The 23,805-nt window shown below is 40.9% G+C and overlaps 1 protein-coding gene and 1 long non-coding RNA gene across 3 annotated transcripts in view; one reads left to right on the forward strand and one right to left on the reverse strand.

The window, feature by feature from the left end:
• Nucleotides 1-12,007, reverse strand: part of COL1A2 (collagen type I alpha 2 chain) — a 42,547-nt gene extending 30,540 nt beyond the window's left edge. The window contains exons 1-12 of the mRNA XM_067291680.1: nucleotides 11,807-12,007; nucleotides 9,484-9,494; nucleotides 8,828-8,845; nucleotides 8,167-8,202; nucleotides 6,442-6,525; nucleotides 4,988-5,044; nucleotides 2,595-2,639; nucleotides 2,438-2,491; nucleotides 2,052-2,105; nucleotides 1,628-1,681; nucleotides 1,064-1,117; nucleotides 711-764 (exon numbers count right to left, since the gene is read on the reverse strand). Of these exons, the coding sequence (XP_067147781.1) occupies nucleotides 711-764; nucleotides 1,064-1,117; nucleotides 1,628-1,681; nucleotides 2,052-2,105; nucleotides 2,438-2,491; nucleotides 2,595-2,639; nucleotides 4,988-5,044; nucleotides 6,442-6,525; nucleotides 8,167-8,202; nucleotides 8,828-8,845; nucleotides 9,484-9,494; nucleotides 11,807-11,876 (591 nt within the window). The 5' untranslated portion in view covers nucleotides 11,877-12,007. The remainder of the gene's footprint in view (nucleotides 1-710; nucleotides 765-1,063; nucleotides 1,118-1,627; nucleotides 1,682-2,051; nucleotides 2,106-2,437; nucleotides 2,492-2,594; nucleotides 2,640-4,987; nucleotides 5,045-6,441; nucleotides 6,526-8,166; nucleotides 8,203-8,827; nucleotides 8,846-9,483; nucleotides 9,495-11,806) is intronic.
• A 393-nt stretch (nucleotides 12,008-12,400) lies between these two features.
• Nucleotides 12,401-22,776, forward strand: LOC106483394 (uncharacterized). Of its 2 annotated transcripts, none has more exons than XR_001292372.2 (3): nucleotides 12,401-12,469; nucleotides 15,823-15,989; nucleotides 22,274-22,776. It is a non-coding gene; the product is annotated as an uncharacterized lncRNA (long non-coding RNA). The 2 variants fall into 2 exon arrangements; XR_001292373.1 differs by lacking the exon at nucleotides 12,401-12,469 and adding an exon at nucleotides 13,285-13,346.
• Nucleotides 22,777-23,805: the final 1,029 nt, after the last annotated feature.

A 23,805-nucleotide genomic window follows, 5' to 3' on the forward strand; every position in this document is an offset into this window, starting at 1 on the left:
TGCATAGTTATATAAATGGTTCTTGAATCCATATCTACTGTGAATTAACAGCATCCTTAAAATTTCCTACACCCCAGGAGTGGTTTTAAGAACATTGCTATTAGGGACTGAAATGGAAAGGAAGAACAGAAGAAGGATTTAAGAGATGGAGAGTTTGCTAAAAAATGTTTCTAGACCATGTTGAAAAAAATTTTGTAAGGATCGTCTTTAAATAAGTGCTAATCTGAGCAAGGTAAAAAGGAAAAGATTTTGGATAGATGATTTCGGTCTATTTGGTTTTCAAAGTTTTACCAGAAAGCCTTAGAGTAGAGCATGTGCCTCACACAGCAAAATTGTGTAGAAGAATGAGGTATTTTCATTTCAGTGTGCTCAAAAAAATACCCAAACCCAAAGCACATTCCATAGTACAGCAGGGACAGGAAAATCAGCCTTATTTTAAGTGCTGCTAGAAAGTTAATTATTAGGAGCCCAGCTCTGCAGCTCTTACTCTTTAGAGGTACTCACCTGACTAATCGCTCAAGGATGAGGCCCCTGGCATGATTTCTCATGTTAAGGTACATTATTTATCTCACAAGGATCCTCTGGCTTTTAGGTTATTTCAGCTGAGCAATGTTTAATGACAACATGGAAGATTAATTGGAGGGGACTTCATAAGTATCTTGCTAGAAAGAGCTGTAAATGCATTCTATATTTTCAGATTTCATCTTTACCTTGGTGCCAGGAGTACCAGCTTGTCCCTTTTGACCATCCAGACCGTTGTGTCCCTATATTGGATAGAAAAATAATTAAGTATGTTTTTCTCACCAACTGCTATATACAAACTCTTGTCACATAAGGTAAATCCTTCTTTCCATACAAAACTATTTCCTAATGATTATAACCATGTGATTTTTTTTAAAATCATTCTCTTATATCAGAAGACATTCAAAACTTCAAAGAGATTCATGCACTTAGAATACATACTTTCATCTTTGAGGGAATTTCCAGAGGTTTTCAGTATGCTGAAGTGTCGTCAGTCTTAACCCTATTGGTAAAATACACACACACACACACACACACTCACCCTAATTCCCTTAAAGCCAGGCAGACCAGGAGTTCCAGGGAAACCACGAGCACCCTATGAAACACAGAGCATGAATGATTATCTCTCATGTTACATACTTCAGTCAAAAAGCAAGTAAAAGCGTAAGCCTTTCAACAGAAATTTGTGAGTAGATTGGGGCCCTGATCAGTCAAATGAGGAGTACAGTCAATTTCAAAACCTCCCAGGATCAGACTTGTTCCTAGACTAACAATAATCAACCTGATTTTCCAGTTCTGAATCCCACAAATTTCATGCATCAACACGTGATAATACAGCTATTTCAGTTTTTTTATGCCAGTGTGCCTGCTCACCTCCTCCTGTGTAACTCCTAATTAATAACAGAAGTGACACAGTGGGAGTAGCTTTACTGGGGAAAAAAGATCCATAACTACATAATATCCCTGAAGGTAAGGACTAAAATTGACAATTATCCACACAGGGAATATTGTTACTACATTGTTAATGTGGTGCAATTAAGAAATGTCCTTATGTTTCATTGATATGAAAACTGTTTTGCATTATATACAGTAGATTTTTACTTACCTGAGGGCCAGCAACACCTCTCTCACCAGGTCTTCCAGGTTTGCCAGGGTGACCCTAAAAAAATGCAATAAAAATGCACTAAAAGGAAAGCTCCTTTTAAAAAAGAAAAGACAGTAACAGTTTCTCCTTTTCAATAAATACAGAGGGCTTGTATGCTTTTAAGTTTCCCTTTTCCTATATTCAGAAAGCTAAATAATGTATTTTGGAGAGATTTTAAAGTTATCCATTTTTCTGCATATATTTCCAACGTACTCCATCCCTTGTACTATAAAATAAATTTTTCAGGGGTTTAATTCTTCCATCAAATATTAATGAAAGATGTAAAAAAATTATGGCCACTAGAATGCTTAGCTTAATAATAACCTAATGTAGAAATCTGAATCACAGCCCTAATGGAGATGAAAAACATTTAATAACCACTTACGTCTTCACCAGCCTTTCCAGGAGGACCAGGGGGACCACGAGGACCATGGGGACCCTATTAAAAATAGATTGAGGATTACTTCAAGCATCTGTCTTCAAATAAGACTCTTTACTGGTTTCTGACTTGAGTTTGGGCACAACTGGAGCCTGAACTGAATCAAGATCCTTCCATCCCAATTGATTTTGCAGTTCATGAATTTCCAATCCGTAGGAGTCTGAATCTGAGAGTTCAGCTCTGTTTCTGCAATAGGATCAAGCAGGAACATCCAATTTGAACATGCATGGATGTGCATATGGTTAGGAGTAATAGGTCTAAGCATTACAGGCCTACCTCTGCCTCCCATGTCTAATGCTAACAGTGTGTGTGTGGGGAAAATATGTACTTACTGTCTGACCAGGTTCACCAGGCTCACCAGGAACACCTTGGAAACCAGGAGGACCCTAAAAGAGGAGTGAGATTTTGTTAGTGTTTGAAAATAATACTTTGGGATTTTATAGGTATGTCTAATCTCTCCCAGTGAATCATCAATGTGACTGTACTTACAGGGGGTCCAGATGTTCCAGGTGGGCCTCTAGGTCCCATTAAACCCTAGGGAAAATAAATACAAAACGTTAAAAAAAAAAAATCACCATTATTTAAACTCGTCTATAACACCAATTCCCAATAATCCTAAAAGCGTGGCAAGGATTACAATTTTCAGTATGCAATGGCTAAATCAAGCAACTTAAGAGAAAGTTAAGAGATCTGTGTGAATTTGCATAAGGCGTCCAAGTACAAGCAGATCTGATGCCAATGATCTGGCACAGAATCCAGAAAGACCATTAAGGATGTACTATTATGGCTGAGAACCCTGTAATTAGCTTATTTTTCCATTCTAACTTGTTAATGAATACTTTTGTGCACCATTTTATTCCTCTAAATGCCCTCTGCTTTCCTGTGCAGGGACTTCCAGAGTTAAGAGGGAGGGGGTCATAACTACACACACACCCACAGTAAAACCAAAGCCAGATATTATTAAGAGAGGCTGTATTTTGGGGCCTGTCAATTTTATGAGAATTTTCAAGAATAGATGTCTGGAGAAGAACGATCATTAAAAACAGTAGACAAGTATAAGGGAAAATAAATTTATATGACCTTGAACTGGAAAGTTCATGCATTGTTTTGGGAAGAAATCAAACAACTCTGTAAGTATTGTGTATACATCTACTTCAAATGATGACCTATTTCTATTTAAATCTTTTTACATTCAGTTTTTGACTAAATTCTCTTCATTTCACCCCTGAAAATAATGTCACTAACATACTTTCCTTGACTGAATTTAGAAATCTACACACATCCTGAAAATGCGTCCAAAATCATTCTTAAAAGGAATTTTTCATAGTGTACTGCACTTTATTAACAGTTGTCTTAAGCTTTATTAAGCAGGTAAACAACTTCAAACTGAAATTTAATTTAAGCTTCTATTGTCCAAATGGATATTTTATGGGATTGTTTCAACAGAAACCATTAAGTTTTTAATTGGTTTTAATCTTGCTTGGGAAGGCTTTCTCATTACAAGATGAACACCATGTAATAGCTTTTCAATAGTTTATGTAGCATTGCCATAAGACTGTACAGTCTACTTTTGTATTAATAGTCTACTTTTGTATTAACACTTTTGTGTTAAATGCAGGCATTTATTTATGGGATCTAATGCAATCTTACTGCTACAAGAATATGTAGCAATCCTAGGAAAAAGCTGTTTCTGGACAGTCTGAATCATATGTGCTAAACAAGCCCTGTGAATCTCTTCACAAATTTACTTTTCATAGTTGTTTTGCCCTGCTTTTCTGTCTTCCCAATCTCTCCCATCTTTGTGGAACTTAAAAATTTCTCATGGTAAGTAGAATCTACTGGTATTGCTGTCAGATAAACCATAATTGACTCAAAAATTGGAAATTTTAAATTGTGAGACCCCCAAATAAATTCCCATTTCCTCATTTCTTCTCAGCGCAGACGCTGAGGACAGAACTTGTTTAAAGAAATTAGACACTAATCATAGGAAAATAGGAGTTAGCATTACTGTTAAGTATAGATGCCAACACATTTTCAAATATTCATTTAACACTACACTATTTTCAGAAATAGAAACAAGTACTTGACCCAGAATAATCCCGGCCAGCCTTCATCCTGCTGCTCATCCATTAAAAACATCAGTGATGAGTGTGTGTGATGAATTTAACCCATATTCTGCTATCTATGTACACTGACAAGATCTGTTAGCACCAGGAAAGGTTAGAAATTCATGTGGAGAGGCCATGGTCTCCTCAAATATCCATTTGGATAGTATACAGTAACCAGAAAGGATTTCTCCTCAGAATAGCCTTGTAGTAGCAAGTACTAACATTCAAATTGCTCAGACCCAAATGTGGTGGCCAATGTTCTACCAAACTTGTGCAATGCAAGAATGTCAAAAGGGTTGTGCACGCATGGGAGAAAAAAAATGGTCACCAGCTGGGGCTGAGATACGGAGTTATTTTCTAGACCTATGTTATTTTCAGAGTATCTTCACAGTCAATCTCATTCCTAAAACACAATTTTCTTCTGTCTCAATATGAGTAAAGCAATACTAGAAGAAACTAGTTATTTGGCATCAGATTATGAGATTCACTGATTCACAAAAGTGATCAGACAGATCAGAATTACAGCACAAGAAGTAGAAGAAGTAGTAGAACTACATTCAAGTTGAAGATATAGTGCATAGACTATACTTTAAACACTTCACATTGTCCCTATATCGAAGCATCAGCTTATAGTCTGACTCAACGACACGATCAAAATGCTAATTTTAAAACTATGCTTTGAGTTAATACAGCCAAGAGAATGATTAAGATTCAGCAGAAAACACTGAACACAAACATCTATTCAAGTTATCAAGTGATAAATCATATGCCTACCATAGGTCCCGGCCCAAAATCAGCTGCTTTAGATGGATCATATTGAGCAGCAAAGTTCTGTAGGTGATAAAAAGTTTGAAATTAAAATACTGAAAATTTTACTTTAAAACACAGTATTAATAGTTATCATTCTATATATACCTGTCATCTGACTTACTATGCTTGTGAGATGGTATGTTAAAATAATGTACTTAAAATTCAGTAAACATGACCCTATTATAAATAAATTTCTGTTCACTTGTTTCCAGAAAGACTTTATTTTACTAGGAAGGCCCTTTTACACATTGGCCTCAAATATTTATTCAGTAGTGGCAGAGAGGCACTGCAATAGTGTGAACCGAAAAGTAAGAACAAACTGAATGACCATTTAAAATTAGAAACTGTGCAGAATGATTTTAGTGTTTCAAGAATGTTTTCAATCAGAGAAGTTGCACATATTTTTCATTGCATTGCTTAAGTAAAATTCATATCTCATCCCTGACAGACTATCAGATGAGGTGGGACTTTCAGCTTTAAAAATATTGTGAGGATCCTACAGTCTTAGAAACATTGCATTGGATTCTTGATCCTTTGTCAACAGAAGTCTTGCAGACATTTTCGCAGGGCACATTTTTCCTCTTCAGTTAAAAAAAAAAGCTCCATGTAAAAAAAAAAAAAAAAAGTAAATAGAAGACAATCCTTTCTTGCTTTTTTTTTTTAAATTTCCAAATTTAAATAGAGACTAATGAAAACAGTTTTACGGTTGGTAATAGGAAAATAAATAACTATACACACTGAAGGCAAAAGAATATCCTTCCATGCAGGAAGTTTTACTTCACTTGCTCAGTAAGATACTGTCTATATGCCTTCATGCTCTCTGTGTAAGTTAATGTCAAGCAGATAAAGAGTTAAAGCCAGCATTCTTCAGAGAATAGTGATGGACACTTTATTACTGCAGAAAGTGTATGTGAGACATAGTCCACTTATGTTCTGCAGCATGAATACAGATAGAAATAAAAAATTCAAAAAGAAGTGGGGTATTGACTTTTAAGTATAGAATTTTAGTTTAACGGTAGATTTTTTCTTCAGCTTGTTCCAATACAGTCACTGCCTCTTGAACCCAACAGCAAAGTGCTGTTTCCTTTGCCCATCTGCTAAACAGCACAGGTTTCATTTAGCCAGTTCCTAATCAATAAACATTATGAGTGCACAGATCTAAAGCTAATTAACAGGGTTGATTTGCTCCTGTGCACAAGTCCCTATTGAATACAGAATCCAAACTTGCCATGGAAAAATATATATCCTAAGGAGAGTTTCATTGGAAGGGGGGCCACAAATTTCATGCTGAACACCAGAGAATGTTCCCACTACTATCCAGTCCAGTCTCAGTGTTTTTTGACTGATGCTCATTTAGCCTTTAGTCGTCACAAAGCACAGATTATCAGTTTCAGTAATAGAAAGTTTGGATGCCTTACTCCACCAAGACCTGGAGGACCAGGGGGGCCTGGAGGACCTGGTAGACCGTCTTCACCATCTCTGCCTGGTGGACCTGGTGGACCCTAGAACCAAAAAGACAATTATAAAGTGAATATTAGAGGTAGATAAAGAATCTCTGAAGTGATGAATTCCTTAACAACCAGGCATTACAGTACACATTGTAGCATTGCTATATACATTGTTTCAGTTAATCGCTAACTTTGGAAGATAAGCACAGCCTGAATTTATGTTGCTCTGCCACTCATCATATCAGATATTTATTACAGTTTCATATTTGAGAAGATTTACGGGGGGTATATTGGATCTACGCTATCAAAGCATAACCTCCAAATGGGGGGGTTATTGTAAGCAACCAAATTTTGGACCCATGATTTCCACACAGACTGTCAGGTTCTGCTAGTGAGAGCCAAAAAATCTCCCTGGGAAGCTGAGGACTGGTAGAGGTTAGCCTTACCGGTGTGAACTAGAATAGCTCTGTCAGAGTAAATCAAAGGCCAGTTTTTATCAGTCCACATTATTTGCTGGTATAATTGCAAATTTGATGACAATAACACTGCACTGTCCTACAGACTTTTGATACTGTCACTCTGCTACCATTGTCATAACTACTTTTACAATGGCTTGAAATGACATGTGTTCAGTCCAGCAACATTTGCCTTTATTCTTATTAAGCCTCAATGCACAAAGCTGGTAAAGATTTTCTATCAAGGTAATTGAGGCGTAGTATTTCATTTGGTCTGTATTTTGGGCCCAATTCAGTGTTAGATGAAACCCAAAATAAACTTGTACGGATTTCTGAAAGGGGCAGGATTAGGCTTGCTATATTCCGGACATAAAATACATATCTCATTTCATTTAACAGACTTGGATAGTGGTAGCATAAAGCAAATGTACAGTCCACCACGTAGATATACTCTTCCTAATAATTCTCATTATGTTTGTAAGCATTATATGACCTAAGAAATCTCCAAGTGCTAACCAACAGTACTATGGCATTTTCATTTCAGGAGAAGATATGAAAAGGGACACATCATAACTGCACACTGTTCAGATAACTATATGAATTTCAAAATAGTGCTTTACAAAAACCAGCAGTGATACAGAAGCAAATCAGAAAAGCAGATGTCAACAATATGAATGTGAATATTACAATTAAGTTATTCAACTGGTGTCGTTTACAATTACTTTTACAATAGTCTTTAACAATACAATATCCTCTTTGACTGGCAGGATGTAAATGACAAACATCTAACTGCCAAGAAGAGAGTTTTTTCAAGACACCTTTGGAGGCATAGGTAATGAATGATCCTCAAGGCTGTTTTGTCTTTTGGGGTTTGATGTATAGAGTTTATCTTTATGCCGTAGCGTTGCATCTGTATGTGACAGCTTTCCCTTCTGCATTTTCATGTGCTATTTCCAATGTGTGCATTTGGAAAAAAGTTATTCAAACAATCACTTGGAGCACTAAGCTGATTTCTGAACTCAGTCACATCTGGTCAGGTACAATGACCATAATTAGGTTGCAGAGGTATTGCCAGGGCACATAGGCAAGTTACTTTCTTTTTAATAAAATTGCCCATGCAAGCTGCTACAGGTAAATTCATTTTATCTCACATTAATGCCTAAACTTATGTTTTTCCCTACTGGTCTTCCAACAACTGTTCTAATATCACAAATAAATTAATGTCAATCCAGTTCCTTACCCTTTCTCCTTGCGGTCCTTTGTCTCCTCTGGGGCCCTGTTGGAAGAAAACAAAACTTACTGACTTACTGTGGACATTTTCCAGGGAAACAGACACATTAAAGATAATTAGTGTACACGTAAAATGGAAACAACACTGCCCATATAGGTTCTGTAGTTATTTTCCACAGACAGCATATACTTTTTCTTCAATATGATACTGGAAATAGATTAATCAATACCAGTATTATGTCAGTTAAATTATCATTGCACAGTTCAAAGAAGTACATACAAAGTTTTTATTTTATTTCCTACCGAATAACTAGCTCTAATTTAACAGTAGTGACTTTTGGAAATTAAATGTAATCTACCTAGCCTTTTTCCAAAGCAACTCTTGCTGAACAAGAATCCTTCCTTGATGCAGTTTGGTTCTTGGTAGGCTTTGTTCTCCTCTTAGGTAAAGCAATTTAAATCCAAAATTTGAGTTTACCTGGGTGTTAAGATGGCCCACCCATTGTTCCCTTCTCTTACTTCATCTCAGTGCTAATGCTATTCTCATTGAACACTGGATATAATGAATTTAGTTAATTTTCCTTTCATCCAACATTCAACAAAGTACTAGTCCACCTACGAATATCTGATATTATCTTCATTTCCACACAAGAAAAATAAAAAACGCTTACCTTCCGCCCTGCAGGTGTCTGGAAAAAAATAAAGCAGAGAATTAAAAAAAAAAATATATATATATATATATATATATATATTTAAAAAAAAAAAAAAAATATATATATATATATATATATCCCAATACTTAGGCTCATCTTACACTACAATTTCCTTGATAAATATATTTAAGCATGCCCTATGCTTTTTAGATTACTAGGAAGGCTAGGAGTTCACTATATTATGAAGATATATGCAGCTATGTTAGAACATTCCATTGAAGACTGACTATATTTACTAGAGCCTACAAAAGTGGTGTAAATGAAAGTCACACCTGAATTCTTTCATAATCCTTCTGTTGCAACGAAGTTTAGAGTGGAAGACTGGCTTTAGAGCACAGTCCAATCCAAACTGCCAGGTATAATATCCAAATGCCACTGCTCTGTTATTTTCTCCTCATGTTCTTTACACCTATGAAGGCAGTCTCTTAAAAAGGCCAGCCCACTTGAAAAATTGGGGTGGGTACATTTCCAGGCAGTCCCTTCAGGACTTAATCAGTATCTTTCCATGACCATCTCAGGAATTAAAGTTATTAAACACTAGTCTTGTGAGAAATAGTCTAGCCTGTTAAATGAAGTTGAATGTAACATATTAGACGAAAAATAATTATACTGACCTCGTTCACATCTGGAAAAAGAAGGGAGAGAAGAGAAAAAGAGATAATTAGACTGTGGATCCAATTATTTCAGCAGGTTTACATTTCAATGCTCTTAAAACAAAATGTAATTTTGTTAATTTTCCCAATGTAAGAAACATTTTCTTAATGTATTTTCTTTCTTTCAATGTAATTACCTTAAAACAGAATGTAAAGTCTTACAGGAGCAATTCCAAATTCAAAACAGATTTTCTAATGAAATTAAAACAAGTGATATCATTGATACAATAAAAAGAAAGATATTTTATATAAGCTTGTTCTAAATACACTTCTTAAAAAACTATGGAAAAAAACAGAAAAAATGGTGTGTGCGCACACACACACATATATATATTCACATACGCGCACATGCAACAAATAGACAAACCCAGAAATGCTGATGCATGCAAAGATATTAATCGCAAGGAATGATTTTAGATTTTAATATAAGTGGCCCCATTTAACATTTTATGGGAAACGGGCCTAACTAAACATACCTGCTTTCAAAATTTCCTGTAAAATTGTGCATAACAGAACAATTTGAAGCTATTAACTAAGAAATAGAAAATAGCTTTCTTTTTGTATCCTATTTACTAAAAAATAGATTCTCATTTATTATTGGAGGAATTAATTTCAAAGATGTTTTCCAAATTGCATGTAATTAAAAAAAAAATCTATTTGGGCTGAAATTTATCGCTGTAAAAACATCCTGCACCATACTTTTATCCCAGTAGTATGATTTACTTTTGCTTACAGATTGTTGGGTTTTTTTTCCTCCATAAAATATGAGTTTGGCAATGTATTACCACACTAAATTCAAATGGTTCATACAGTACAGCGAAAAAAGATGAAGGAGAACATTGAAGTGTAAAACATTAGAAAGCACCGAAATACCCTGACAGAACTGTGATTTACCTGTACTAACACAACATAAAATTAAAAAATATATATATATTGCCTTCAAATGCTGATGACACAGGTGAGTACCCTATCTCATTTTTGGTAAAATATAATCTGTTGTAAATACAGGGATGACTGACAATCACAAGAGCTATGAAAACTCTCAGTTTTCGCAGCTCTACCACGAAGCTCTTGCTGCTCCTGCGTGTCACCGCGGGGGGGAAACGTCCGCGGCCTCGCCGCGGCGGCGGCCAGGACGCGGCCCGGCCAGGCCCCGCCCGGGGCGGCACCACCTCGCGCCCCGCCTGGGCCGAGGCCAACGGCCGCCGCGCGGCCAACGCCTCGCCAGCGCCGCCGTCACCGCTGGCGGCGGCAGGGCCGCCGCGGCGGGGGGAGGCCTGCAGGGCAGGCTGCAGGGCGCTGCGCCGACGCGGGGGGGCTCGCAGCGCCCGTGGGGCGAAGGCGAGCGGGGGGCGGAGGCGTCCACAGCCAGCTCGGCCATCTTGTGTCTAGAGACGCACCCGGAGCCCGCTCTAAAGCGGGACCCTCACAGGAACAGCGGTGGGGGAGCCTCACAGCAGGCTGCAGAGCGAAGGGGGGCGGCGGGCTCCGTTTCTCCCCCAGCAAAAAGGGGGGGTTGCTAACCGCTCATCCCAGCGGGCGGAGGGGAGCAGCGCAGCGCCGCGCCGCTGGGAAGCCCCGTTCACATTTCGCGCTAGGGCCAGGGAATCTCCCCTCTCCCCGTCCTCGTGCGGTCTTTCCTTTCCTGCGGCCTCGGAAAGGGTGGGCTTCGCGCTCGGGGGCCCCCCGTGCCCAGGGACGCTCCTCGGGAGCTTTGAGCCGCTCCCCCCGCGGGACCGCGCTGGCGGGCGCGCAGCGCCCCGGCCCGCCTCCAGGGGGCGGCGCGATGCGCGGCGCGCAGCCCCCGCGCAAAGCTGTGCGGCGCCCTGCGGAGCTGCCGCTGCGGCGGGAAGGGGCAGCCGTGGCTCCCCGGGACCTCCCGTCTCCTCCGCCTCAGAAAGCGCGCCTGAAGTCTCACAAAAGTGCAGTTTGTTAGCGGCCTGGTTTGTTCCGCTCGCCGTAGATACTGTACTCCTAGCTTTTAAGCATCTGCGCTGGAATTAGCGTTTTGCATTCTCCTTTGGATACGAGCCCATCTTTTGGGAGTGGGGGGATCTCGTTGGCCTTTTGCCATCCCTTGCTATTTCTGAAAAAAAAAGCTAGATTCTGACCTGGGACAGAGGTGGCAGTTTATGAGATGCTCTCTCTAGCTTGGAAAGCTGCGGATCGACACTTCCAGCCCCGCAGACTACCATCCGCGGGGACGACGTCGGGATAGCGCATAGAGAGTAGGACAGCCACCCCATGACACCACCCATTCCACAAACAAGCTAAAAGCACTTACGTTGACTTGTTGCTAGGTATGAAGTTACTGCAAGCAGCAACAAAATCCGTGTATCCACAAAGCTGAGCATGTCTAGTAGCTAGACATGCAGACTCCTTGTGTTGCAGAGTCCCTGGTCCGTGGTTAGCTATTACCTGTGGGACGCAGGCATACAGTCTTGAGGAGTAACTCCAAACTTAGCAGAAACCTGCTGCCCGGGATGCTAAATTAATGAAGCCCCGGTCCGCCCTATTTATACCGCAGGAGGGTCCCGGGGCTGCGGGTCGGCGAGCGCGCGGCAGCCAATGGCGCGCGGCGCGGCGGGGCCCCGCGCGGCTCCCAGGCGGTCACGTGCCGCCGCCGGGCGGGCGGGGAGGGGGCGGAGGGGACGGGACGGGCCCGGCCCGGCCCGGCCCGGGAGGGGGAGGCGAGGAGGCGCCGGTGTTAAATTGGTTCCATTCTTTGAGGACGTGGACACTTTGAGGCTTTCCGAAGGAAAATCTGACTCGTCGTCTGATTTTTTTTTTTTCAGACATCCCCCGCCCCTCGCGCTTTTTGTGCGGGGCCGCGCCGCTGGGAGCCTCGCAGGGCAGCAGGCTGGCAGCGGCCGGGAGTTTGCTCCGGGAGCTTTCAAAGCAGGAGCTGTCCAGGTCCTGCGATACCTCTCGCCCAGCTCGGATCGAGGTGGGTGGGGAAGCAGCGGAGGGAACAGGGAAAACGCTGGGTCCTTTATCCAAGCCCTCCCCGCTGCCCCACCGCAACCGAGAGCAAAGCGAGACGCTCCTCTTGAACGAGTAAAACAGAGCTCTGGAGGCATCCACACACGGGCTACGGCCACTTTTTGACCCCGCTCCCTCGCCCCTTCTCATCCCCCGCAGATAACCGCTGCGGCTGCTCGGCTCTCTGCGGCGAGCACCGGGCCGCGACCAGCCGCAGCAGCTCGCTCGCAGCCGGCCGGGCAGAGCCCGCTCGCATCGCGGCCATTCACCCTCCCCGAGGCGGTCTCTCCAGCCGTGGGCCTCCCGTCCCGGCTTCGCCGCCGCGTCGGCGGCGTGTGCGTGTGGGGGAGCCGGGGGTGCCGGCCGGCCGTGCACACGCCACCGCGGGGCCGCCGGGGCGCCCGCGGCCGATGCTCCCCCGCGGAGCCGCAGGCTGGCGGCGGCCGCTCGCCACGTCCGTCCGGCAGCCGGCGGGTCCCTTCCCCGCCGGCAGCGGCCCGCCGCGGAGGGGAGCCCCGGCCGCCCGCGGCCGTCCGGGAGGCAGGAGGCGAGGACGGAGCCGCGGGCCGCCCCTCCCGGTGTCTGGGGCCGGGGCCGGCGGTAGCCGCTCGGGTCGCCCGTCCTCGCCCCGCTCGCCTCCGGCCGGGAGAGCTGACGTGGTGCCGGGGGCCGCGGCAAGCGGCGGCCGCGGCCGCAGCCAGCCCGCCCGCGCCGGCCCAGCCGCCCCGTCCCCTCCTCTCGCTGAAGGAACCCCGGGCAGAGGCGACCGCCGAGGGCCCACGCAGGCCAAAGAGCCTCTCTGAAACCGGCCCCACACGCGGGACCTCCCCTAGCGACCAAGGGTATGATGGAACGGGTAACATGCATGGCAAACATACACGGAATTAAACTCATTACCTGTAGTTTGACTAGAAGACAGCATTAAAAAAGTCTAATCTAACAAAATATGTCCAACCACAAAATGGTAGACCAGTGGATGATGCTATATGGAAACAATATAATAAAAGTATATAGCATGAACAGTACATAAATACTGTTTATGATTACATCTTTCATGTGAAGACAGAGATTTAAATTGAATAAGATTTAAAATTAGCGTGGGCAGTAAAGTTAACTCAACTATACTTACAAGTTTATACCAGTGTAAGTCTAAAATAATTAAATGAGCTCCAAAGAAGTTGAAATAACGACTGAAGTTAGACCCAAAGCATTGAGGCTCTAGTCCAAGAATCAGTATTTCCTGACATTTCCACTTTCAGTGAATAGCGCTTTATTCAGACTTGTCCCTTGAAATCAATCATTTGACTCTGTAGCCAGAATTTCTCTTAATTTTTCAAGTAAATTTTGACTCTGACACATCAGCAGGAATGTTCATTGCTTAATAATAATCAGTGTCTTTTGAGATGAAAATCTATCTAATAGATAATGTCAGACAACTATTGCTTGCCTACTTATATCCATGTTTTCAAGAAATGATAGCCCTTACCTACTAATGGAATTCTCTGATAGTGCAAGAGTCTGGGTACATATATCCAAACTACAGCTTGCAGGCTTCAAAAGGGACACATTTTAGGTGGGCTCTAGTCCTTTTTAGGCATGGAGCACATAGATAAGGATGCCTTTCTCCAGGAAAAAAAAGGAGGAGGAATTAGGGAAGAATAATGCATTGGTATGGCTATTTTCCATTCACTAAAGATCAATGTTCAACAAACCCCCATGCTGAAAACCCCATAATTGAAGTTCTATAGGGCTGACAGCTTTGACATAACATTATCAGATGTATACCTGGCCCTTGGCACTTATGGAGACATGGGCCATTTTGTTCACTCATACTCATCCTTCTCCATGTTTGTGATGAAGGAAACAGAGGGATCTATTTTCCTCTCTACCATGCAACACTTTCTAATTCAAGCAACATTAAATGATTTTCTGATAAGTGATAAAGGTCTACATGCTTATCTTCCTGCAAAATATCTTTGTCATGCAGATATAGTAACAGCTTCCATTTCGAAGGTAGGTTACATTGCTCAGCTGGTCTAAGCATGCAAAAGTCATCTTGTTAGAAGCCTGGAAAAACAAAGATCAAAGTATTTCCAAAAAAAAGGAGTGCTCAGTGAAATTGGATCTTTAGTGTGAACTTGGAAAATATTTTTTTCCTTAAAATACAATTATTACAAATGCTTGTTATTATGCAAATATCTTCACTAGTACAGGAATCCCTAAATTCATTAGAAGCAACATGACAGCCTTTGGAGCTATTAACAGAACAGAAGTGATTTGATCAGCTAGCTTTAACAAGGAAATATCTGAGAACTCATTTTCCCTTTGCATTATATCAATTTAAAGAAAGTATTTCACACTGAAGCCAACAATGCCTATGGCACAATTTAAGCTGAAACTGATGATAAAAAAAATAACCTCTGGAAAATTTCCTGTTAAGGCAACCTTTGAAAGAGATGAGATCCCAGGTGATGTCAAAGCAGATTTATTTCATGTAATTCTGAGCAATTCATTAAAATGCAGACCTAAAAATCTGAAAGTTATAACTGCTTTTAATATATGCACTGAGAAGTGTTTGTCCTGTCTACTCCTTCAAAAATTATGAGACAGCCCTTGGGCCACTGTTCAGTCTAACAGTTTAATACTGTCTGGCCAGTACCATATTACAAGAAAAAAGAGCAATGCCAGAGGCTGAAGGAAGAATCTGCATCATTTTAGGCTATACCAAAACCTCATACCCTGAGGCTGGTAACTGGGCTTGGAACGCTCTCCTCAGGCTGGTGCGAATGGGAGGACTGCAGCATTTGTGGTTGTAATTAGTTACAGATTTCTCCACTTCTGTTCCAGCACAAAGCTTCACATATTTGCTCAGATAATCGATACACACACTGTTATACAGCAGTGAAGGATCAGCAACAAAGCTGCGTTAAGGGGGAGAGAGTAGCTTCCCAGTGGAACCTGTTTGAGGGCTGGGGCTGGTTCAGTGACACAGTCTGGCTGCAGCACAATGCTCTAAACTATCTTTTGTAGGATATGTGGAGATATGAGGGTCTGTATGATCTAATGTAGCACTAAGCTGGACCTTGGATGGATTCTTCTTTGTGTCTGCTGTGTAGACCTATCAGCTTAACTGGCACTAGCTTGAACGAAACACTGCATGATTCTGCACTTAACTTCTTAGCTTGGTAATAGCCAGTATCTTGCTCTGAGTAAAAAGGAGACTAGTGCTTTGTCAGCAGAGAAAACAAAACCAGTAAAACATATCCCCCTCCCCTCAATTAATTATTTCACCTTTGTTTTTTCCTTCCTGTTTGCTAGGGAGAAAGGGAGAAAGGGAGAAAAAAGTTGTGCCAGGCCCTTATAGGGATGCCCTGAAGAAAGAAGAAGGAACGCAAGAAACTTTCACCAGTCACCTGCATGTTGTGTTGAAGGGTGAGGTGTGCGGAGCTCCTGTGGCCAGGGCAGCATTCCTCGTAGGGCTGAAGGTAGGCAGAGCTCTGAGATGATGGCACAGGTACATAAAGAGTCATGACTCATGCTGGTCCATGGACCACATTTAGAGGGAGTCTGTAGAGTGCCACAAAAAGGTATGGAAGGGGGAACACTGTTCTTAATGCAGAAAGCTCACAACCATCATTCTTAATGCATCTTTGATATGTTAAGAGAGTTCTTTCAGAATCATCTAAAAAGGCTTTTAAGAAGCAGTCCAGCAAATTGACTTTTAATGAGAACCAAACAGGTTCTATATGAACAACTATAGCAGTTGCTGCTTTTAGTTCGTCTTCCCCAGTGGCTGTAGACGCTTGGAATAAGTCACTATCCATTACTCTCAGCAGGAGCAATGGTCCTGGATTCTCCAAGAAGGAGCTGCTGGTAAGCAGCTAATGAGAGGAAAAAAAGTATAGCTTGGGGAAGTGCTAGTAAAGGGATCAGTGAACAAGTGTAATGGACACTTTTCCTAGATTATGCTTAAATAAGGACAAAATGGGCTTGCTCAAGGCTGCCTCACTGAAACTGAGACATTTACTCAAATGTGGTAAACCTCTGCAGTGACAGTCAGTGAGCTTTCTGGGTGCTGCTTTCTTATTTAAAACAAGCTTTTTTTTTTTTTTTTGTTCCTCAAAGATTATTCCTCGAAGGAATTGAAGACATACCTGCCCCATTGCCAAAACAAAGGCTCAGTCCATGAACAGAAGGCTCCACTGGTCTTTATTGTAGCCAAACTAATTTATCAGGCTTAAGTAAATTCAGGACACACAGACTACTTTTAAGATCATTATCAACTCAATCTCTATGATACCGACAGACATCCAGTAAAATAATGTAATAATTTAGTAGTAGTAGTTATAATGTAGTAGTAATATACTAACTTAATTTACTTCTGAAAGTGAATTTTAAAATTAATTTTTTAAGACCACTTGAACTTTACCTCTCTTCCATTTAATGATGCTGTAAGTCTGCGTGGCTATTCGAAGAAGCCCTCCACACTGGGTCTGATTCTGTTCTCACGCAGATAACAGAATGGAAACTCCCACTGACTTCAGTAATAGCAAAACCAGGCCAGTATTCTCTGTATTTGTAAATCTCACATGCTCAGATTTAAATCTCATATGTTCTTCTGTCATATCATAGAACTGTAAAGATGTTTTTGTCTGTTTTAACCATCTCATTAGTTTTGTTGGCCCATTCTATTTGCCAGCCTTAGAAATTTGGTGCAAAGAACACAAGATTCTAATCAAAATAAGAAGATGAGATAAAATGAGATAAATGAGATAAAATAAAAGCAGGTGATGCTTTTAAAATGATCTTCAGTCTCAGTAAGCAAACTCAAGTAATGCTGGTGAGAATACTTTATCTACATGAACACAAATGTTAATGAATGTGTGTAGATAGACCGTAAATAAACTGGTAAGTCTCTGATGTGGCAGTGTGTTCTGGTATACCAAGGTTGTACCACTGTTAATCAGCAGATCCCTGAGATGGAGATCAAATAATAATAATAGTAATAGTAATAATAAAGGTTCCATTGCATCTTTTTGGCATAGCCCTGTGATGTGACAGCTACAGAGGCCCTCAGCTCCTGAGGAGTTTCAGAATTTTCTTTACATTGCAGACAGAGAAAAGAAAAAAGAAAATGCAAACAATGGCCATCACTTGTAGCAGATCTGTATAGATCCATTCTTTCACATTCTCAATAGGTTTGGGAGTGATAAGGTCAAGGACTTAGAGGTACATGAATATCATAAACACTAGAAAATGTAGGAGATAGAGATCAGTGGAGTAACTGAAAATAAGTGAACGTGATCATGTATTTGGTTTGTGTGAATATGTATCTGCACAAAATATTTTGGAGGGTATCACATAAAGCTTTAATTACATGATCTAGCTTGAAACAATTAATACAGCAGTCAAAATCACACAGGCAGTATTCCAGGAGATTACCAAATCATTGGTACCTTGCCTTAAAATTAAATATTGAAAAAATTTGTTACACATTAAGAAAAAAAAAACAACAACACAGCTCAACCCCCCACAGCTATTTATAGCTTCTGAAAAACTAATCAGTCATTTTGTTATTTTCAAGTCTTGAATTTCAGCAAATGTTAATAAATGGTGGTTTTAAATATCAAGTGATAATTTCCAGCTGGAATAAATCTGGCTCTCATCAATGAAGGAAGCACCTTCAAGATGATCCTTCAGTATATGAACACTGCTTGGTAGGCATGCTGACACTCTGACACAAGCAGCAGTGCATGTGATGACTTGTTACCTACAGTGCACATCACTGAAGTTAGCTTTTGAAGCAGCTAAATTCCCATAGGCAGTGGGTGTAGTTTACATATGCATCTAAATCCTACTTTTAAAAATAAAGCAGCACCTAAATATCAGTAAGACTTAAGAACAACATTGCTCTGTCAGTTCATGCTTTTCCTTGAGTTTTAAGTTTTTCACCCCTTGTCATCCCACAGAGAGAAAACCCTTCTGAGCAGGCCTGAAATGCTTTAATCTCCTCCAGCAGCTAGGGACAGAGATCTGCTCTGCTTTATGTGTAGTTTTGTAACTTGAAACAAGATGCTTAGTAGGGAGTATGGGTAAGACCTGGGCAGAAGACCTCTAAATGAAAAATACTTATATAAATGTCAACTCTCTTACAAATGAAAAAAAAATATATTTTATAGTTAGTGTATTTTTTTCAGTGTTAGAAATAATGGAATGAACAATTAAGAGACAGGACTTCTTTCTGAAATTTCTGTGTGCACATAGGCCCCAATTCTAAACCATTGGGAAATCTTTTTCCTTATGAAGCCAACATATTTTGCCTCTTAGGAACAACTGCAAGAACCTAGGACGATCCCCAGTGGAACTGAGGCTATATTGCCTTGTAAGAAAGGTGCTGGAGAAGAACAGGGTTGTACTGCTAGTGAGCAAGCTACCCTGCTCTGAAGTGGCTACAGGTAAGGTAGGGAAGAGCATGCATTAAATGGGAACCCTATGGTGCAAGGTGCAAGAACACAAGCTGCGTGGATTCCTTCCTGAGCCCCTCCAGAGCTCAATGCCCTCTCATGATAATTTGGGGCTGCAACCAAAGTAGCCTGAATAGTCTCAGGAGGGGTAATTCAGCAGCCACTCAGTCTCTCCTGCAGCTGGTCACAGGACTGGGAGCACAGGCTGTGGTTACATCACAGTTTATCCAAATTGAAAACAAAAATGTTTCCTTAAAAATATAAAACTTGTAACAAAAAGAAAAAGAAGTTTCATAGGAGGGAGAAAGGAACAAACAGAGAGTTAACAAAGAGTTAAAGTGCTTCCAAAACAAAACAAACTGGCTAATTAAGTGAGTAATTACAATTTAACACTTGTTTGCCTTTTGGAAGACTACTCTGAAAGGCTTCCAACCACAGGGGATGGTGCTTCTGTGTTATAAAATTGCTATAGACAGGAATAGGGGATCAAGCCTACTTCTGTCACCTCAAGCATGTGGCAGCAAAGCTAGCCACGAGACTGATCCAACCTGCCTTCCATCTAGTTAAACTGAAAACTCCAAGTAATTTTCTGAACAGAGCATGATTACAGGCAGGCATTTACTAAGACAGGGATCGGATCCTACCTTCATTGAAATCAGTAGGAAAACTGCCATTCACTCTAATGGCAGCAGTGTTGGGCCCATAGCCTGCGTCCTAAAGCACAGAAGGTTGTTCTGAAGAGTGCTTAAGTGTTCAGAAGTGCCACTTGCGGCAGCCCCCCCAAAAATTAGCTTTTCTTTTTCGCAGAGCTCTTTTTAAATTCACACTTAAAAATAAAGCGGACTTTAATTAAATGCTGATCTAGCCTGATCTGCCACCATGCTGTGGCCCTCCCTACAAGGACACTTCACACACATGGTGTCACCTGAGCAGGGCAGATGTCTTGTACAGCCAGTTCACAGAGCAGGCAAATATGCAGCAGAAGGTCCTGGGAAGGCGTTGCGGCATTGGAGGGATTCCCAGGGCAGCCTTCACTTAGTAGAGGCCCTTCAAGAACAGGGTCCTGCTCAGAAGCATCCAGCATCCAACCTATATTGCTATGACCTCTGGAATGGGAAACAGGGAGTATCAGAAGGAATTTCATTCAAACCTGTCAAGTTGCAGACTCTGAGCACGGCAAAAGTTTATAGGCTTAGGTCTGAGAAGCCTGAACACTAGCAACGTGACTATAGTGTTACTACTTTACATAATGGTTATTTCCAGAGATTTAACTTTCATAATTCATACCTTACCACTTTTTTTTTTTTTCCAAGCCTCAGGACCCACCCTGTAAAAGATCACACTTTCTGAGAGAACACTCAGCTATATCTGTTCTTTTTTCCCCCTATCAGATCTGGATTTTGGATTATTCAGCCATCTGAAGCTCAACTCTCTCTTAGCCATCAGATGACACACTATTTTCATGAAGTGAAGTAAATATGTTTGCTGCAAATGAAATGTGTCTCCCTGCCTTGATCCCTGCCATGAATTTGAAGGAAATCCAAATGAAGGCCACTTTCAGCTCTTCTGAGAGCTGCTGGGTACTTCTGGAGGTACGACCTAACTGTGTGTGTGCCCTCCAATACTGATTTGTAAAATTAATCTCATTTTAAATGCTCCCTGTTCTGCATGGATAACTTTGGATGTATCCTAGCACCCAGAGACCTGTGCAACCATACATACCTTTGTGCGTATATAGACACATCGGCATAGTCAGGCTTGTAAGCATGTATTCCAAGAATATAACACTTTTAGCTCAGGCAGATGTATGGTTCAAAATGCAGGCCTCATCCTGTCTCTGCATCATAGGCTCAGGACAAGATTTGCTTGTTCATTACATGCAAACTCTAACCTCACCATACAAATACATGATCACCAGGGAAGTCTGAGTGGTAACAAAGGGAAAAGCAAACTGCAGCATAGAATGTGTGTCTGAGCTCATGCAGGAATTCACTTTTTTCTTTGCTTTGGGTTAATTACATTTTCCTTACCTGCTTCCAAGTTCATAACTTACCCTGCAAAGCATTCAATGTTGCCACATTCCAGATGATTTCTGACTGCAGTTGCCCAGCTGAACTTTTATTGCTCTGCTTCCAAACTCTCATATTTCTTAGCTCTTTCCAAGTTGCTGGAACTGCTGCCCCTATTGCAAGGAAGTGAAACACACAAGCTTGCTGTCTTTTATTTCTGCACAAAGATGAACTTGAGATAAAGGGAATGGCATTCTTGATGTTTAGGCAATACCAACTGCTACAACTGTGTTTGAATGGTGAATTTTGTCATGCAATATGTAGTATCCTAGGATTTCACTAAACAGCAATAGGGAAGCAGCGATCTTGCTTCTATTTTAAATCAACAGGAGAGATGAGTGGAAACTGAATCATTCTGTCTGCTTAGCAAGAGTTAATCGCTCTCCAAGAAATTCTCATGATTCACAAACTTGACTTCAAAAATGGAATAATCTAGAGAATAGTGTAAAGTTCCCTCTCATGCGCTAGTTCTTTAGCTAAGTGAAATATGATTATTTTATGCAGGGAGAAGGGTTTTTGACTGCTGTTCACTGATGGTATCTGGAACAACAATATTTCTCACCAACTATAGGAGATACACTGGATTATAGATAGACTTTATGTAACACATAGATAACAAATCCATCACATGCAAGGTAATATATTAATTTGTAAGTAGATACATACTTACAAAATAACTAAAGCCATGCATCTTTAGTATCATAGGGTAGAGACTTTATAGCCAGAATCATGGGATTAGATTATAGTCTTTTCCCCAATACACTGCTTTTAGATAAGAGCGCAGAGCCACAATGACTCAATTCTGAGCTGCTGGTGCATTCACAGGAATTAAGACTATGAAAGATGAGTTTGAGTCCTCTTCCTCATGGGAACCTGTATGTCTGCAGCTCTGGTGCACTTGAGAGAATTCTTCCAATTACAACCAGGGAAGTGGGAGAAAGAAAGAATCAGAGGGGTCTGTGGGCAACTCTTCTGACTTTTCCAAGGAAGCCTTGTTCAGTAACTAGCATGGAAGAGCTGACATCATAATTTGGTGAGCAGCTAGATTTTTTCATTCTAATTCAAAATATTGGGAGAATTCCTGGGAAGAATTGAGGTTTCAGGGTTTTGTTTGGTAAAGGAGAAAGCCCGTTGTAAATTCATTCCTATACTATTCTTAAGTCCAGAAAATTTAAGTTTGTTCTCTCTCTTCCAGCTAAGTTTTTAATCAAGAATATTATCTCTTCAAAAATCCAGGGAAGAAGTGTACCTAGACTGACCTCAAACATTCCACCTCCCAGTGAGTTCTGTATCAAAAGCCTCAAAGCAAACTTCAGATCATTTGAAAGCTGCCAAGAAGTAGAAAATCTTTCAAAGGACATCAGATATTCAGTGGGTCCAGTTCTGTCTTGTGATTCCCCACCTTTGTTTCTATAGTGACCAATGGGGATATCTCAAAAATGAGGATGTGGGAAAGCTTGTCTTCCAAGGCTGGCAGTGAAGATGCCAGACAGACATTAGCCTGCCTGTGAAGACTGTCAGAAAACTGGAAGGAGGTAACAAGTATCTGTGGTAAAAAATAATGATAGAAAATGTAACAAGAAACAGCTATTTCCTTGTTTAGGCTGATGATTGATGATTTTTACTCTATAATCTTTACCTCTAATAGCTTCAGTGTTTTCTCCACAGTTGGCCTCTTTTCCTGCATGCACAATCCTCTTTCTGGCAATATGAGAGATTTTCTCAGTTTTGTTTTTTGTAAGCACAAAAAAAAAGTCTCTCTAGCTTGTAGATTAATTATTTGTATATAAAACTGCATTTGACAGTTGCTAAGTTTTTCATTAAAAACAAGAACATACCTGTTAATTACACTGATTTCAGGTTCTCAGTTCTTATTTCACTAAAGTAAGAGTTACTACTAAACTGAGGTCAGAGCAGGAACAAGGGCTCACTTATTAGAGAACCAGAACTAATAAGGATTTCATTTACACCTGGGAGAATCTATCACAGCACACCATGCAACTTCACTGGTGCAAGAATTACACTATTAAAAGTGACAGCACTTGACTCATTCTCAATATCCTTGCCAAAATTAGACAGTAAAGCAAAAAATACCTTTACACTCACTCCCTGCAGTATCAATTTGATAGTTTGCTCTTCAGTTATCAACTTATTTTGCTATTTTTCCTCCCATGCCCTGGTTTACCAGTTAATCTGATTTTCATTTAGAAATTTGGCTAATATGTTGTATGACAAACTTGTGGCATACACCAGTATTCAGTTTTCAGGTGATCAGTATAGTCAAGGGACTTAGATTAGTTAAGCATATCTCCTACTTTATATCTTAATAGAGCTTAGAATCCCATGACTTCAAATGCCATTAAGCTTCCAGATCAATTCTTGATTTCCTACAGTAGTGGGCTATTTACATACAAGTTATATAAACAGGCAGCATGATGGTGTTGGCCATAAGACCAGCAGTCAAGCATTTGACCTCACCTGAAGCCAATGATTTACTAGTTAACCTTTGGCAATTTACCTCCTGGGTCCTTCTTTCTTCTTCCCTGTATAATGCATACAGGACCCTTCATTTACATGCCTTGTAGATGTGTGATGCATGCTAATGGTTTCATGCTGGCACAGGTCTTTGAAGACACAAAGTACAACAATGGTGCTAAATATTCTTCTTCAAGTCAGTCCTGCCTTAATTTCAGCTGACACAGAAATGTTAATGTTTTGGCACAAGCAGAAAGTATGGCTGAGCTCTAATGCTAGTCTGAATGTTTAGT

Source organism: Apteryx mantelli, chromosome 2 (assembly GCF_036417845.1).
Source record: "Apteryx mantelli isolate bAptMan1 chromosome 2, bAptMan1.hap1, whole genome shotgun sequence".
Lineage (NCBI taxonomy): Eukaryota > Metazoa > Chordata > Aves > Apterygiformes > Apterygidae > Apteryx > Apteryx mantelli.